Below are 15,356 nucleotides of genomic sequence, written 5' to 3' on the forward strand. Positions count from 1 at the left end.
CACAAATTCATAGATCAGTGTCCCAAATAGAAATATTTGACGTTCTAATTATGTGAATAATCGATTATTGTACACATAACATGAATTATACAGTTACCCGGTGTTAAGATCCTGGTAAGTCTAACATCGAATTATTCACTGAGCTAATAGCGGTTTATAGGGGATCATCTCCATTTGATTGTATGAGTGATAAACATCCAGTAAAGGACTTGCTATTCCTGTCAATCATTCCAGTTCTTTTAGCATCTCTTTATGCCTTGCCTTCTTACAAAAAACCCTAGCGACAGTATCATATTACGCATGGTATAAATACGCGCCACGATAACCTGTATGTGTTTCGGGACCAACCGGGAAATACCTTTAGGGTAGGATTAAGAGACTATTTTATGGCTATAATAAAACCAAGAATCAGTTTATAAAATTTGTACAATTTATTTTAAGATACTGACAATAATTGAAAGAATAATGTACCATTTAGGTATTAAAATATTTTTTGAGTATTTACAAATCGTTTCCTAGCTATACTTAGATGCTTATAAAGGTCATAAGCCTCTTTGATTAAAAATATAGCTTTGGAAATAGAGAACATTCACTTCTGGACATTGGAAACTTGCAGAGTTTTTATTTCATAAAATAATATTTTCCATACCTTTTCAAATAATCTACAATTACATTCATTCTGACTATATGTTTATTTTTGTTCAATTTATTGGTGTACAATTAAAAACTTGGAAACTAGCAATTCAACATTTAGACAATACTTCTCTATAAAGTATGAAGTAAACATTTAAGAACTCCTTATAAACAAACTTACCCAGGCTTCCTTATAACTGTTAGCAAAACTTACAAATAAATTCAGTCTCCATACATTCTTCAAGTCAATTTCAAAGTGGAGATAGGAAACCCGGAATACCTTAACATAATACTTTAGACAACATAATCAAAAGATAACATGCAACAAAATCAATATCAACGTTCCAAGAGCACTAAGTCTGTATCAAAAATGATGTTTATTACTTGAAAATAATTCTTTAATACAATATTTAGCTATAACAATAGGTTTTCGCTGGCCCAATATCTGAATTAATTCTTCGTTAGTAAACAGAACACATTTCTGTAAAAAATAATAATAAAGAAACTCAAAAAGTCCCTAAGATGTCGAAAACTGTACACTTAATGATACAATTGAAATCTGCATACTATAGATTTTTATTACAAAAAATAGCTCAAGTGTGCATCTTAGCCCGTTGATAAATGTATTAAATATTAACATAAATATGATATTATGACTTAGATATAACAACTTGTCATCTAATTGTTCGCGATTGTACAAAACGAGACAATTCCATTGACAATATACTTAAATATATGATTTGTTATGTCAAACCAAAAATAATAGCATCATATTTGAGATTATTTCCACGAACGGAAATGCCAAGTCTACTTCAGCCTTGAAGTAATAAAATTATTATCAACATTTTCAGAGAAATGTTAAAAAGTAGTGGCACAATTCGCACATTAACCTGTGCATGGCTAAATACAATATTTCAAGTAATAAAAAACTGATATGTCAACCGTGATTCAAAATGTAATGATGAAGAAACTTTTACTCTCAATGCGTTACAAGCAAAATTTTATTACATTAGAAATGTTCAAGACATCTAAATACGAATGTGTTTTGACGAAATAACGATATTTTACACTAAATACCTTACAACTCGTGCTTTTAAAGACTAGAATTGAAAATGACTTCTCGCGTCTCGCTAATGTACCACCTACGAGCGTCAAAAGGCGTCGACGTTGAATTCTCGACTCCTACGCAAAACGTAACAATAGGCGAGTGTGTGTTGTTGAAAGTATTTAATTAGCTGTCATCTTCAATTCCATTCTTTAATCTGCCGATTTATACAATAAGACGGAATAATCCTGCAATACAATATTATCAAAAGTGCTAAACACTTTTATAGTAACGTAAACAGAAAACAGTTTACGCGTGCTTAGAGTAAAAATCACATTTTAACTAACTAGCAATTCAATACTCAGTTTTAATAAGTACTTAAAATGTACTCTTCATTTATACATCTATACGTTATGTATTAGCATGCATTCCGCATTTATACTCTCACAACCACAATATAGATTCCGTATATGCTTTCGTTGTGAAACTAAAGAGTCAAAACGGCTATAATATTGAAAACTTGCTAATCGCATTTGGGTCATTGAGGTTGATTAAAACACCAAGTGCTTTTAAAAACGTGAGTTGGATTAATACATTAAAAGTCAGACGTATAAAACAGATACTATACATTATAGGCCATACAGAACATAAAAGAAAATTAAACTGTCAACTTATAAGCAACAAGTCAATACTAGAAAATTTCCAGTAAAATATGATATATTAGATAATCTAATTCAAATTTAAATTGCACTCTGCATTCATAAGCTCGAAAGTCATCATAACACCTAGAGAGGTAAAAACTATAGGGAACATATACATAAAAATGTAATACATAAATAGGATCTAATTTTACGTAAACTTTCAACTCGATCGTCAAGTATAAAGTCGGCTCATCTTTCAACTTAGGAACAATACATTCGATACTTTCATTGTAATACAAAGAAAGTCATATCACTTATGCATCACCATGATTTCAAATCCGTTTCATAGGAAAACCAAATCGGACGCACCGATGTGTCAAGTCAATCATTCAAGTGAGAATGATCTACTTTACGATGAGGAAACCGTGGACGCTCGCCAAGAACTTGTCAAAGTTGTCCTGGAAACGCAGTTTGTGTGGCCGAAGACCGTCGAACAGTACTCCATTAGTGAGAACACCAAACGCCTCCTCCAATCGCGGCACGTTCGCGGGATCGTTGATCGCAAACGCCTCGATGAGCTGTCTTGCGAGTCCCTCCAGTAACGCGGGTTTGACACACGTCAGCGCGTAAATCGCTGCTCCGGCCGCGGGTATCGAGTCCGGCGGTATTTCCATTTTAATAATCAGCATTAATAGTAGTTCGGCAAGCGTCAGTAAGGAGAGTGCGTACGGGTTGTCGTCGCCTAATGTCCGCGCCTTGTTGGACAGACCGACGATGGTGTCGCAGCACAAAGTGGATACGTCACATGATACCGCAGTGAGGCCCACCCGTAACGCGGATACTACCATGTTGAAGTCTTCGATTGGTAGATTTGTCAACTGTAGAAAGATAAAATAGACGTGTTAAAGATGATTGTGACTTCAATTATACATATGCAGAAAACTAAGATTATCATGTTTCATTTACAGTTAATTTCAATAAACCATTCCGATCTTAATCAATTCGATCCCCATGACAAAACAATTAAAATAAGTCATTAATTGTAAGCATGTAAAAAAATATTCTGATTTTTATTTTATTATCGCAATGAATCCTAAAGTGTTTGGTTTCATTATTTGAAATCTGCGGTAAATAATATTGATAGCTAGGGACGTCAATTAAAACGCTGGACGAGCGCGTCTCGTCGTAAATTCGCTTGCAATGCACGTGTTTTTTTAAACTTTTAGTACATAGAATGTAAATTAGAAAACGTTTCATTATATGGCTAGACGTCCAGGCCTTGCGGCAGTAGAGAGTGCAGGTCGGTAGGGACCTGGTCGGAGGCGTCGAGGTCGCGCAGCATGCGGTAGGCGTGGTGCGCGAGCGCGGGCAGCGCCAGCAGCGCGTGCGTGACGAGCGGCAGCAGCACGCGCAGGCCGCGCGCGCACGTGTCGCCCACGCCGCGCTCCGCGCCCGACCGCGCGATGCTGCAGATCACCTCCATCAGCGCGCAGATGTCCTGCGCCACAACACCACAATGTATGAGCAAAGGTACCATAAACCATACAGCCTGTCTACCATATTTTTGTTTAATTACTATATAAGTGACTCTAAACCGCATCAGTTATATATTTTTTATCACACAATTTGCAAAAAAATTAAAAGGCATTTATTACCCAGCTGCAGTTAGCACTATCATAATTGTTTTATGATACGTAAAGTATCTTATATTACTGTGTAAGCGAATTAGAGAGCGTCCTTTTTGATAGAAAATTGATATATTGAAATACTTTGATACTAACTAATACTAAGTACGAATGATTAATAATCAAATGCCAACTATACTATATAATACAATATAGTAATACTACTATAAAAATAATAATACTATAAAAATGCATTTGCCCATACAAAATTACTAAATATAATTATACATTACCTCATACGCCTCCTCTTCAGCATCTTGTGGTATACTGGATATCTTTCCGGAGTTCCAACGCATATACACTTCAAAGGTGGTATTGCAAACTTCCAAAAATCTAAAAAAAAAACAAAAATTACATTACAAAGAACACATTTTTTTTTCTAATTATGCAATGCAAATGTCTCATTCCCTTTTATTTATTGGGCTTTAAGTTTTTTTTTTTCTATATTATAGTGTAAGAAATATTTAATTTATTTTACATAATATACAGCAAGTTACAGATTGAGGGTATAAAGAATAATCCTAAATATTTCCAACTTACTTGGTAACATTTTGCGGTTGAACTGAATGCAGCATCCTCTTTGCGCTTTTAGCGAGTAAATTTAACGCTGGTAACACCACGCCTGGGTAGTTGTGATACCTGTATATGATCCCAGGTATTTTGTCTAAGGCACCAATTAACATTAAGAATTGTTCGTCCATTGTACCGACCTAAAAAAACCAAATATAGTCATTGTGCATTTGCCATGACAAAAAACATAGTCTGTTTAATTTCACATAGAATATATTTTCATCGCCTCAATCGCATCAATACAAACTTGTTAAATTTTGTTTTTCAATTTCAGCCTCATTGGTATGGTATTTGTGGTAAAATATTTTATTTTTTATAATATTGAGATAGTTTGTAAGTTATTGAAGTTAGTTATAATAGAAATAAATATAATTTTCGGATTTTATCGCGGTTTTTTATACTATATTTTCTTTCGTCATGGGGCGGACACATTACAATATCTACCTGTTCTTTGCACTTATTAAAAAAAATGATGATGTTCCGATCTACGCAGAATGAGATTACAATGTCTTCAAGTCTGGCAGCCGGTCCTTTGGGTTCTAACATCGGAAGAAAATTATAATATAAAATACCGCGACAAAATCCGAAAACTACTTTTATATTGATGTCTTAAATTTCCGTAAACATATGAATTAATTATATTTTGCGTATAAGTGTACCTCTAGGACCCCCTCGGTGACGCCTATGAAGCAGTCGAGCGTGTTGGCGAGCATGTTGCGCACGGGCTCGGTGTCCGACTCCATGTTTATTATGTTCATCAGCTTCTCTTGTAGTGCTCCTGTGCTCGCTAGTAATCGATTCCTCACTTCACCTATATAGAAAGATGCGACATTGAGTCACAAAATAAGTATTCGTTTTGGAATAATTTTACGTAATGTACATTTTACTAAATAAAATACTGGTAGGAAGGAACTTTATAGACAACTACAGCGATCACCCTATACATAATGTTGCTGACCGTTGGGAGATGAAATATGAATATAATATTCATACTACACTAACATAAAGATACAATCCATACTTAAGATATGTCAGAGAAACAATATGTATAGTTGGCAAGAAGAATAGTTGACCAAACTTTAATCGCTTATATACTTCTATATTCTATTTTTTTTTATTTCAAGATACAGTTTTGAATTTTTGCAGTAATTTTTTGAGCCGAATGTATGTTATTTAATTATAATAATATGTTTTAAAAATATAGTATGCAGAAAATATATTAATTTTAAATCTACCTTCGGCATAAGTAGCGGCTATAGCAAAGGCTCTGTGTAACTCTTTCCTGAGTTCTCCCGGTAAATTACTTCCCGAAGCTTCCCACGCCACTAGCGCCAGGAACTCTTCACAGCTAGCTAAAGGGTTTTGTCTGTAAAAATTATATTTTTTTTACTTGAAATCCAAAATCAAACGCTTATGCACTTACTCCATTTGATCTTGGTGACCTATGATGTTAACTAACTGTATTACATGCTTTATACGGAATGTATATCGGCTAATATCAAATTTATTCTCATTCCCTCCATCTAAGTTGATGGACAGATGAACAGGAGAATTTATAATATTTAATCAAGGTGTGTGTAAGTCCGGAAGACAGTCTAAGAGCATATGGGGCACAGTTTTAATGTTCCCAAATTGGGCGGGCTCTGAAATGACAGAACCATAATCTTTTCTTCTATTGTAATCAATATATCCCTGAAGGGCAGCAGATAGACTTGCAACCAGGGTATCCAATTTCCGCCAAGTGTGTTCCCTCCCATAATGTGAAAGGGAGGAGCCTATCGCCATATCAGTCATCACAAAAACTCGATTTATCAATATCAAAATCATTTGGGTGGCCCGGAATTCCAGAACAATGTCGAACGGCGTTCGCAATCAGTTATCACAGAAGGTTTAAAAATATTATTATTGTGAAGAGTCATAAGTTCCACAAAAACCCATTTTTGTGGTTTGAGGGTCTTGTACGTTCTAACAGGATTATCCACGGTCAGTCCCAAATGTATGTATACATTGTCAGGTAGACATTCGATAATGATTGGTTTGTAATTCACACATGTGGATGCGCGTATGGATTTATTTGGTGGCATGTAGTGTGCGTACTTGTGCTGCGAGTGCGCGAGCGTGGTGAGCAGGTGCAGCGCCTGCGCGGCGGGCTGCGGCTGCGCGGCCGCGTGGCGCAGCACGGCCGCCGCGCGCGCCGCCAGCCGCCCCACCACCCAGCGCGACACGCCCGCGCCGCCGCCGCCCGACGCGCGCCCGAACGCCGCCTCCAGCACCACCGACATCTGCACTGACACACTACACTCATCCACTGCTGACTGAGGACTTTGCACCCTCATGATATTGATCCATTCTCACTCTTTCAAACAGGCTAGCATAATTATCTTTATCTGATTTCACATCCGATTACCATTAGGCGCAGTGAGGTCATTTTGCTGTGACCATATAAAAAAAAAACTTTGCTACTATGTAACACATCAAACCAAACCTTTCAATACAATACTTTACATTATTCTTCTTTTATAATAATATCAGCCCTGTATTATATACTTGCCCACTGCTGAGCACGGGCCTCCTCTACTGAGAGGGATTAGGCCTTAGTCCACCACGCTGGCCTAGTGCGGATTAGTAGACTTCACACACCTTCGAAATTCCTATAGAGAACTTCTCAGATGTGCAGGTTTCGTCACGATGTTTTCCTCCACCGTTAAAGCGAACGATAAATTCACAAAGAATACACACATGATTTTTTTTTAGAAAAGTCAGAGGTGTGTGCCCTCGGGATTTGAACCTGCGGACATTCGTCCTGGCAGTCCGTTCCACACCCAACTAGGCTATCGCCGCATTCTTCTTTTAACTATACATAGATACACTCAAATTAATTTCATCTAAATTAAGAACTCACCTCAGAATAGACGAAATAATTCGGCATCAAGTACGAATTGGCCCATATCTTCAGCAGCCAGGATATGGTGGCCGAAAGCTCTGGACTGAACACAGAGCCGAGGCCCGCTTCAAGCGCTGCGCACTCCCATGCGCTGATGCGCAGAATCTCTCCCACTAGTCTGACAATTTGAAATAATCAGGATAAGGCTGCTATTACAGGACTGTTTTACTTTTAGAAATTACAAATAATGATTTGCCGCGGCAAACATTCGCCTTAGGTATTACGAGTTCTGGCGTCATCACCAGTTGTAACAAGTTTATGCAAAATAAAATATTAGTGCATTAAAAAGTATTAAAAATTACGATAAATGGTCATATTGTAATATAGAGGTTAATAATAGAAAATTCTCAAAATATTTTATTGATAAGAAAATCGGGTCACAATACCCGAGACATTAATACCTAAAATACGAAGATAAAATTCATACCTAAAACAGAATATAATGCCCGTGTTTTCCTGTTATACTTTAACTACACTTTACATAACAAGAAATTAACACAATACATGAATCCATTACAAAGGCATAACAATGAGATACAAACAATTCTTTCTGAATGACATTACATCCCTCATTGAAAATAGAAAATATATACTATAGAATGATTTAACCCTACATCCGTTAGCAGCAACTGTATTTACATAATAATAAAGTGTTTTTCTGTATGTTACAGAATGGATTGTAGGTTGTACCATATGACCACTATATGGAAACTAGTCTTTTGTCATATACTGGGAACAATTTCAGATTGATCCCAATATCACTTTACCGATCCAGGGATCAAATCTCAAACCTCATAGTGGCTGTCGTACTGTAATATAAATATACCAAAAAGGCATTGGGCCAAAAAACCCAAAATAAAATATTTATTGATCATCCCAACTCATTCTATAAGTATGGGCCAACCCGTGTTTCACAGCAGCCTACCTAATTATTCTAGAAGGTTTAAACTTATTAACCACCATTTTCATTAAATAGGGGACCGGCCTATGCTGGATTTTGTACATTATTCTATATGTAATGGTTAATAATACGAAAAAAAGCACTCCTGCGAAAACTGCATAAATATTGGTTAAAAAAAGAGCGAGTAATTCATATTTAAAATATTGTAATGTGCAGAAGTGGGCGCGATGTGGGGATATCGTTTCATCTCTTTTTTTTGCACGCGTCGTAATTCCCGATGACGTCACATGTGGGTATTTCGTCTCTCTTATGTTTCTTGTTAATTACCCCTTCCACCGAAATTCAACAACTTATAAGTTGTTGATTTTTTATCGGACTTCAATAATTCCTTCTGTGTTATAATTTATATTATGTAAATATTTATTAATAGTAAAGAACAAAAATGAGTCCGGTACCCTATTATCCCAATCGCGATTTTCGATGTATTTCAAAAATAGACCAAACAGAACAGTTCTTTTTGACATACTTATAAATTAGTTATATATATTACTTAATTCTCTTACAGCCATTTTCAATAAAGATCCCAATCTCGATCTTCAATCCGAGAAAGAACCAATCAAAATAACTTTAAGCATATAAAAAAAAACTTTGTTTTGAGTGATCCAATTTTGTGATATATTGAAAATAGCGATTGGATTAATTTATTTACAATGAGGATTAATCGGATTGAAGATAGGGATCGTTTATTGAAAATGGATGTAAAATTATAAAATATAGTGTGAATCTTACTTGAGCACGGGATCTACATTTTCAGTGCTGGTGCTCTCGCCCACTAGATATCGCAGAGACGCCTCAATATTAGCATTCTCCATAATACTGAACTGGACTATCTCGGGGGGTATCATCACCGTCTCTCCCTCTGTGCAGTCCACCGCTAAGAAATGACCTGAAATTATACATTATGGTACATATTAATAAGATGTAAATCATATACATGTTTTAGTTTTCCTAACTTGGGCTTACATTATAGCTATAAGTTATAATATTTAAATTATTGTAATTGTAGTGTTAAGTCTGCTGGAAAACATAATAAATAAATATATACTTTGTCAAAACCTGAAAGCTTATAAATGATAAATATAATCTAGGTGCGGTATTATTTAATTAATTATCACTAGAACCAAAACCCAATTTACATAAGGAAATACACAGTTAGAATTCACTTTGTACACTACCAATTTCCAATATACACCATTATCACCGATGACTGACGAAAAGTCACCTTCCTAGTTCTTAGTCAAACAATTTTTTTGTTAATTTTGGCAAGACATAGTTCTCCCTTGTAACCCAAAGTCGTGGTGTTCCTTTATAAATAGTCAGTTTATAATATTGTTACCGGTTATCATTAATATCCAATGTAAATCCTCAAACAGATTGACTAGTTGTTCGCCGCCGCTTACTGGCAACTTTCCCATGTGCATCAATTGCAGTTGGCTCTCCAGTCTGTAACGGAAAATATACATATAATATCACTAGTTACCGAAGCATTCTCAACTCTCTCATATAATCAAAAAGTTGTTAATGCTCTAGCAGTAATCTTGCTTGTAATTTTGATAAAATAATATGACCAATTAAAATAAGAGTTGAAAAGTGAAAATAGCTGACTGATTGTTGAGTATTATGATCCAAACTTTTATGTGTGGATCAGTGTATTTCTAATTATTACTTTATTATTTATACTTTTGTGTTGTTGCTACACTGAATGCGGAGTTGCGACGCTTAGTGTGGTAAATGACTTGCTCGTTTCATTATATAATTGCTAAATAGAAATATATTTTACTGGGTCATTTGCTAGAATCATTATTTTACCATCTAACAGCCGTTTTCAATAAACAATCCAAATCTCAATCTTAATCCGATTCCGAGAACGAACCAATCAAAATAACTCATTGTAAGCATGTCAAAAATACTTTGTTCTAATTGGTCGATTATTGAGATAGATCGAAAAAAGCGATTAGGATCGATTATTGAAAATGGCGGATAGCCCTGACAATGATGTACCGTAATCACAAAAATTAGAGAACTTTTACAGTTATCCAATAAAGACCAATCTATTTTTCTATTAGACAGACTATTTACTTGATTTTCTATAAAAATCCTAATATAATATATGGCACAATCTTTGTTTATCCATATGTGAAACTTCATCTAAAGCCGTTAACGCAAACTGTTATTAGTTGCATAAATATTTATTTTGTTAGCTTTCTTTCGACACCTTTTGTGAAGTAGCGAGTTTGCAGACAACTGAAATAGTAAGATGCGTGTTCTATTCTCATAGAAACAAAATTATTAATGAAAAAATTGTATCAGTTCTTTGTGCTTTGTAAACAAAAATTCATAGTAATTTCTGATCATTTGTAAAATATATGTATGGGTTCTATGTATTGATGACCTAAAGTTTCCTGGCAATTCTTGATATTTATGATACAAAGTAAATCAGTATAGAAATGATTCCGTTAGTGTAAACGCATTTGGAAGTTCTCTCGCAATATATTGCTGTGAAAACTTTTTAGTCTAAACTTAGATGTATATATGTTGTATGTACCTTTTACTCCTGTCTTGTAGTAGAGTGAACAGTACGTGGGAGCAATGCGCCGGCGCTTTCCTGGCAATCGCGCCGATTGTAAGCAATGCGTTACTGTGGAGTTTACGCTCGTCTTCTTCTAACTCGCCCTTTATATCCTCTTCTAGGTTTTCCGCACTCCTGCGACACATTAGGGCAATTTAACTAAATTCGATTTTTTTGTTTCTTTATCCTTATTGTAAAAAATATTGGAGTTAAAATTAAAAGTTGCATAATTTTAAAAGCTTTAATTGAAACTCATATTCAGTCAGCCTATCGCAATCTTTTGCTGAACGTAGGCCTACCCAAATCAATCATTAGCATGTAAAATAGTACATTAAAATGAATAACACTTGATCCCAATCAATATAATACAATATATAAAATGTTTTTTTTTGGAAATAGGTCAAAAAGAACATCAACTAGTAAACTGTTTTTTTTTAATACTAATATTTTATTAAAGTAAATAAAAAAAGGCTACCTTGTACCGTCTGGCGGCGCAAGTCTGCATTGCAAGTACGTATTGAAAATTTCTATGCAAGGATTGAGTAGTGTTTCGTTAGAGAAACCATCAGAATCGTGAACCACTGAGCTCCATGTGTGCAGAAACTTGTTTAGCGATTCTCTCCATACTGTGTCCTCATTTGACTGCAAAATTTAATGTCATTAAGGTCACATTTCCATAAAACAAAATTAAGTAATGTTTTAAGGAAGTTTATGTACCATTTGTTTTATTTTTAGCATATGATGCTGGAATTACTGGAATAACTGATATAACAATATTTAATATTCCTGGAATGCTTATACCTATGTTAATCAAGAATGCTTTAGATTAAGATAGATTACATCGTTTCAAGATATCATACTTACTACTTCTTCAAGGACCGATCCTCTTATACAATGACACGTCAAAGTTGTCAAATTTTGCAAGAACGCCGGGGGCGTTGCGGCTATCATGGGCGGCGAAAAGAACTGAATCAACCTCCGGTAAATATCAGATATGCCGAGCATTTCCTTCTCAACGGGCTGTATGTACGCCATCATATTCAGAAAACTCGCCACATAATTCTCCAAATATTGCTGTTTTAGATTACTGGCAGACACAACGACGCCGCTCAGGCTCGCCAACTGTACCAGGCATGTGAGCGACGGCCCGGCTAATTCTGGATTCGATCTCACGTACATGTGAATTTCGAAGAACAAAGCAATAAGCTCCGGCTGCATTATTGTATCGCGCCAATTCATGCTCAGCCGTAAAGCGGGCACCGTATCGCTCTCGTATATGGCCTCGAAAGCGCCGATCAGACGTTTAGATAACAGGGGCGACACGTGACTCCAACATAATACTGTTTCGACGATGGTCAACAGCTGCTTTGTTAGCAACGCCTGCTCCCCTTCAGGCCGATGACCCGATCTTATGATTTGTTCCAACACTCCAACGGTAAATCTGAATATTCTCTTCAGATCCAATGCCTCAAACGATTTTTTTAGCCGAAAATGCACTTCCCATATGAGTCCGACGTCAGCGGACTTGACCGTGATGGCGTATTCTTGCATTATTGCCAATATCAATGAACATGCCAACCTCTGTTGATTAATTGTTGAACTCAGAATAATCTTCTCGAGTTCCCCTAGCAGTGCCTTTCTTTCTCGTCCCCCATCGTCAATACTTCCTCTCTTTATTATAATAGCAATTGTCTAAAAATGTAAAAGAAGTTTGATACAGCTATAAAACAATATATTTAAAATTAATTGATTCAAGTATTTGGACTTATATTTGATAACCCAAATTAACTCATTCCACTGGCATAGCAAAAAAATTACCTAAATTAAAACATAGTAAATAACTCACTTGCAATAACTTTTCCCGCAGAAAGGGTGGTGTATCTTTCCTCAATAAATAGTTGAGTAAATACTCTCTCAATGAAGAGATATCACTTTCAGATAAAAGTGTCCATTCTCTAATCAGTGCTGATTTCAATAAACCCGCTGCTTCAAATAGGACGTAATCTGATGAGGACTTTTCTAATATCTCTCTGCATAACTGATAAGGGTTTTTAGTGCTCCTAAACTCGAGGAAAACATTCTGGGCTTGCTGCCGCTGCTCTGATGTCACCAGATTAGGTGGAGCCTATTTAAACAATAGCTATGTTAATAAAGTTATATGTTAACATATAAAATTACCTTACCCATAAAATATTGAAAACGAAAATTTTATAATTATAAATAATATATATTGCATTGGGGATAAAAACAGTCTCGTCTTTCTCAATTTCGCAAGAAATGAAATATTATTGTGTTTATATCTTATAAATGAATTTTATGATTCCTTGCTAACTAAATTACGGACACAGTGCGGCAGCCAATCTCAACAGAGATTAGCCAAGTACACAAGAGATATTATAGTGCTCAAGTGTGTGCGTAATACTCAGGTGCATTCTCTGTTGCTTTACTCTCATAATCTAATGAGACTGCAATCCGACAATAATAGAGAGAGATCAGGTGCAGGACCAACGGCTTTACATGCTGTTACGAGAAGGATAAAGAACCAATAAGTTCTTTTTGTAACTTCTTGCCTAAGAAAAGATATAGATTCATGTATTTTCTAATGGTTTATAGAAATAAACCTACTAATATTAAAAATGCGAATGTTTGTGAGGATGGATTTCTGGATGTATGTTTGTTCCTTTTTCATGTAAAAATTACTGAATAGATTTGGATGAAACTTTACAGTAATATTGGTTTTACATCAGAATAACACATAGGCTACAATTTATAATGATTTTGTGTAATTTAGTCATAATACTATAATCCATATCAAGTAAGTTAGAAAAATAATGTATCCCAGAAAACTTCTTCATTCTGGCAAAGCCGCAAGCAAGAGCGTGTGTTTAACATTATAATTTATGAATAAAAATCAGCATACATTTTTTAAAAGGTTATAATTTAATATTGTTCCATTATACTTGCATTTCATTGAAATGGAAGAACATGTTTTGTTTATAATGTACTGTTGAGTGAATATACAAAAACAGCTGCATGTTCCATACTAAGTGCTATAGATTTAACAATTAAATTAACATGAGGTTCAATTCGCTACATTTTAATTGCAGGTATATCTTAAAATTAACACAAATAAATAACATGTGAATTTCGGCAAAATTATTGAAAAATAATGTAAATGGTTACTTTGTCCAATAAAATGTCTATGTGCCATGTTCACAACATGTAAATGCTGATAATAAACTATACTTAAATCTTCAACTTGTCTTGTGTCCAACATTGAAATTGTCTTTAAATGATATTACTACCACAAAAAATTAAACATACTTCAAATGTCATGATACAAAGATTATTGTTCTAAAATAACACAAGAAACAAAGACTGTTCCAAAACCAATAAAAGTTTCATCTTTTAACAACTCTTATTATGAAAATTTAAAATGAATGGTATTTAATCATGCAAACAGCTAGACAAAACGAACATTTGTTAAGGTGTCACCAAGAAAACCTTCTTTTAATTTTACATAAAATGTAAACATTGTTATTTACTTTTCGTCGTATCACACTCCCTATTTCAGAGTTATGTAAAAGAAGGTCAATAAATAACTATTAGCATGGTGGATTTTAAAATCTAAAATATTTTATTCATCATATTATTGTTCTTGGCACTTTAAAATAAACAAACTATTACATGCGAGATTTATTCCTTACCAAAAGCATTTGAGCGGCTGCCTCCAGTGTCCCAAACATGGCCGTATTATCCATTATGATTAGCTTACAATACCAATCGAAAATACACTAAACTATGAATGGTATGTAACATTCACAAACAGGATCATAAATGTATATTTTAAATAGTCACATAATTGTCGAAAATATTGCAAATTTACTTCCGATTTGCACTTTCTCAACAAATTCTACATGTCAGTCGACCATTCCAAATTTCGATGAATGGAGGCGACATTGACAGAATGACAGCAAACCACAGATAAGATCATACACAATTATTCAAGTCGGGTAAAAAAGTATGTACAAAACCAAAACCTCGTGAATACTTAATAGTTTGCGATGTTTACAGCACCACTTCCCATTTCTATAAAATTGTTAAATGGAGAGTTGCTATAGGTACTTATATTTAGAAATTATTGAATAAATTAGCTATATCTATACTGATTGAAATGTAGCTAAGTTATATACATCTGATAACCAAATCAGAGAAGGAAATACGGCAAGTTATACATCCCGCGTCTACTTTTTGAAACACCTATCATTGCGCGCAGCTTAGAAGCGCACTAAAAGATAATGTAATCAG

The 15,356-nt window shown here is 34.9% G+C and overlaps 1 protein-coding gene across 1 annotated transcript; it reads right to left on the reverse strand.

Annotated features, from left to right (window-relative positions):
• Window positions 1-408: 408 nt before the first annotated feature.
• LOC115441752 (exportin-4) lies at window positions 409-15,036 on the reverse strand. Its single transcript, XM_037440305.1, has 15 exons — window positions 14,756-15,036; window positions 12,895-13,173; window positions 11,913-12,740; window positions 11,524-11,690; window positions 11,025-11,183; window positions 9,816-9,922; window positions 9,209-9,365; window positions 7,477-7,636; window positions 6,672-6,856; window positions 5,810-5,940; window positions 5,234-5,385; window positions 4,545-4,714; window positions 4,238-4,337; window positions 3,632-3,817; window positions 409-3,197 (listed from the first exon to the last, which is right to left on the reverse strand). Exons 1-15 carry the CDS (start codon window positions 14,807-14,809, stop codon window positions 2,724-2,726), a joined length of 3,309 nt encoding a protein of 1,102 aa, XP_037296202.1. The 5' UTR covers window positions 14,810-15,036; the 3' UTR covers window positions 409-2,723.
• Between the last annotated feature and the right edge of the window lie 320 nt (window positions 15,037-15,356).

The sequence above is a fragment of the Manduca sexta genome, chromosome 19 (genome assembly GCF_014839805.1).
Source record: "Manduca sexta isolate Smith_Timp_Sample1 chromosome 19, JHU_Msex_v1.0, whole genome shotgun sequence".
In the NCBI taxonomy this organism is placed as follows: Eukaryota; Metazoa; Arthropoda; class Insecta; order Lepidoptera; family Sphingidae; genus Manduca; species Manduca sexta.

What these genes read in the sequence shown, in the direction of transcription:
- LOC115441752 (XM_037440305.1), bottom strand. Translation starts at nt 14,809, where the DNA reads ATGGATAATACGGCCATGTTTGGGACACTGGAGGCAGCCGCTCAAATG. An exon ending in CAGCCGCTCAAATGCTTTTG is followed by an intron (nt 13,174 to 14,755) that starts GTAAGGAATAAA and finishes TTGTTTAAATAG; the next exon opens with GCTCCACCTAATCTGGTGAC. An exon ending in TGCGGGAAAAGTTATTGCAA is followed by an intron (nt 12,741 to 12,894) that starts GTGAGTTATTTA and finishes TTACATTTTTAG; the next exon opens with ACAATTGCTATTATAATAAA.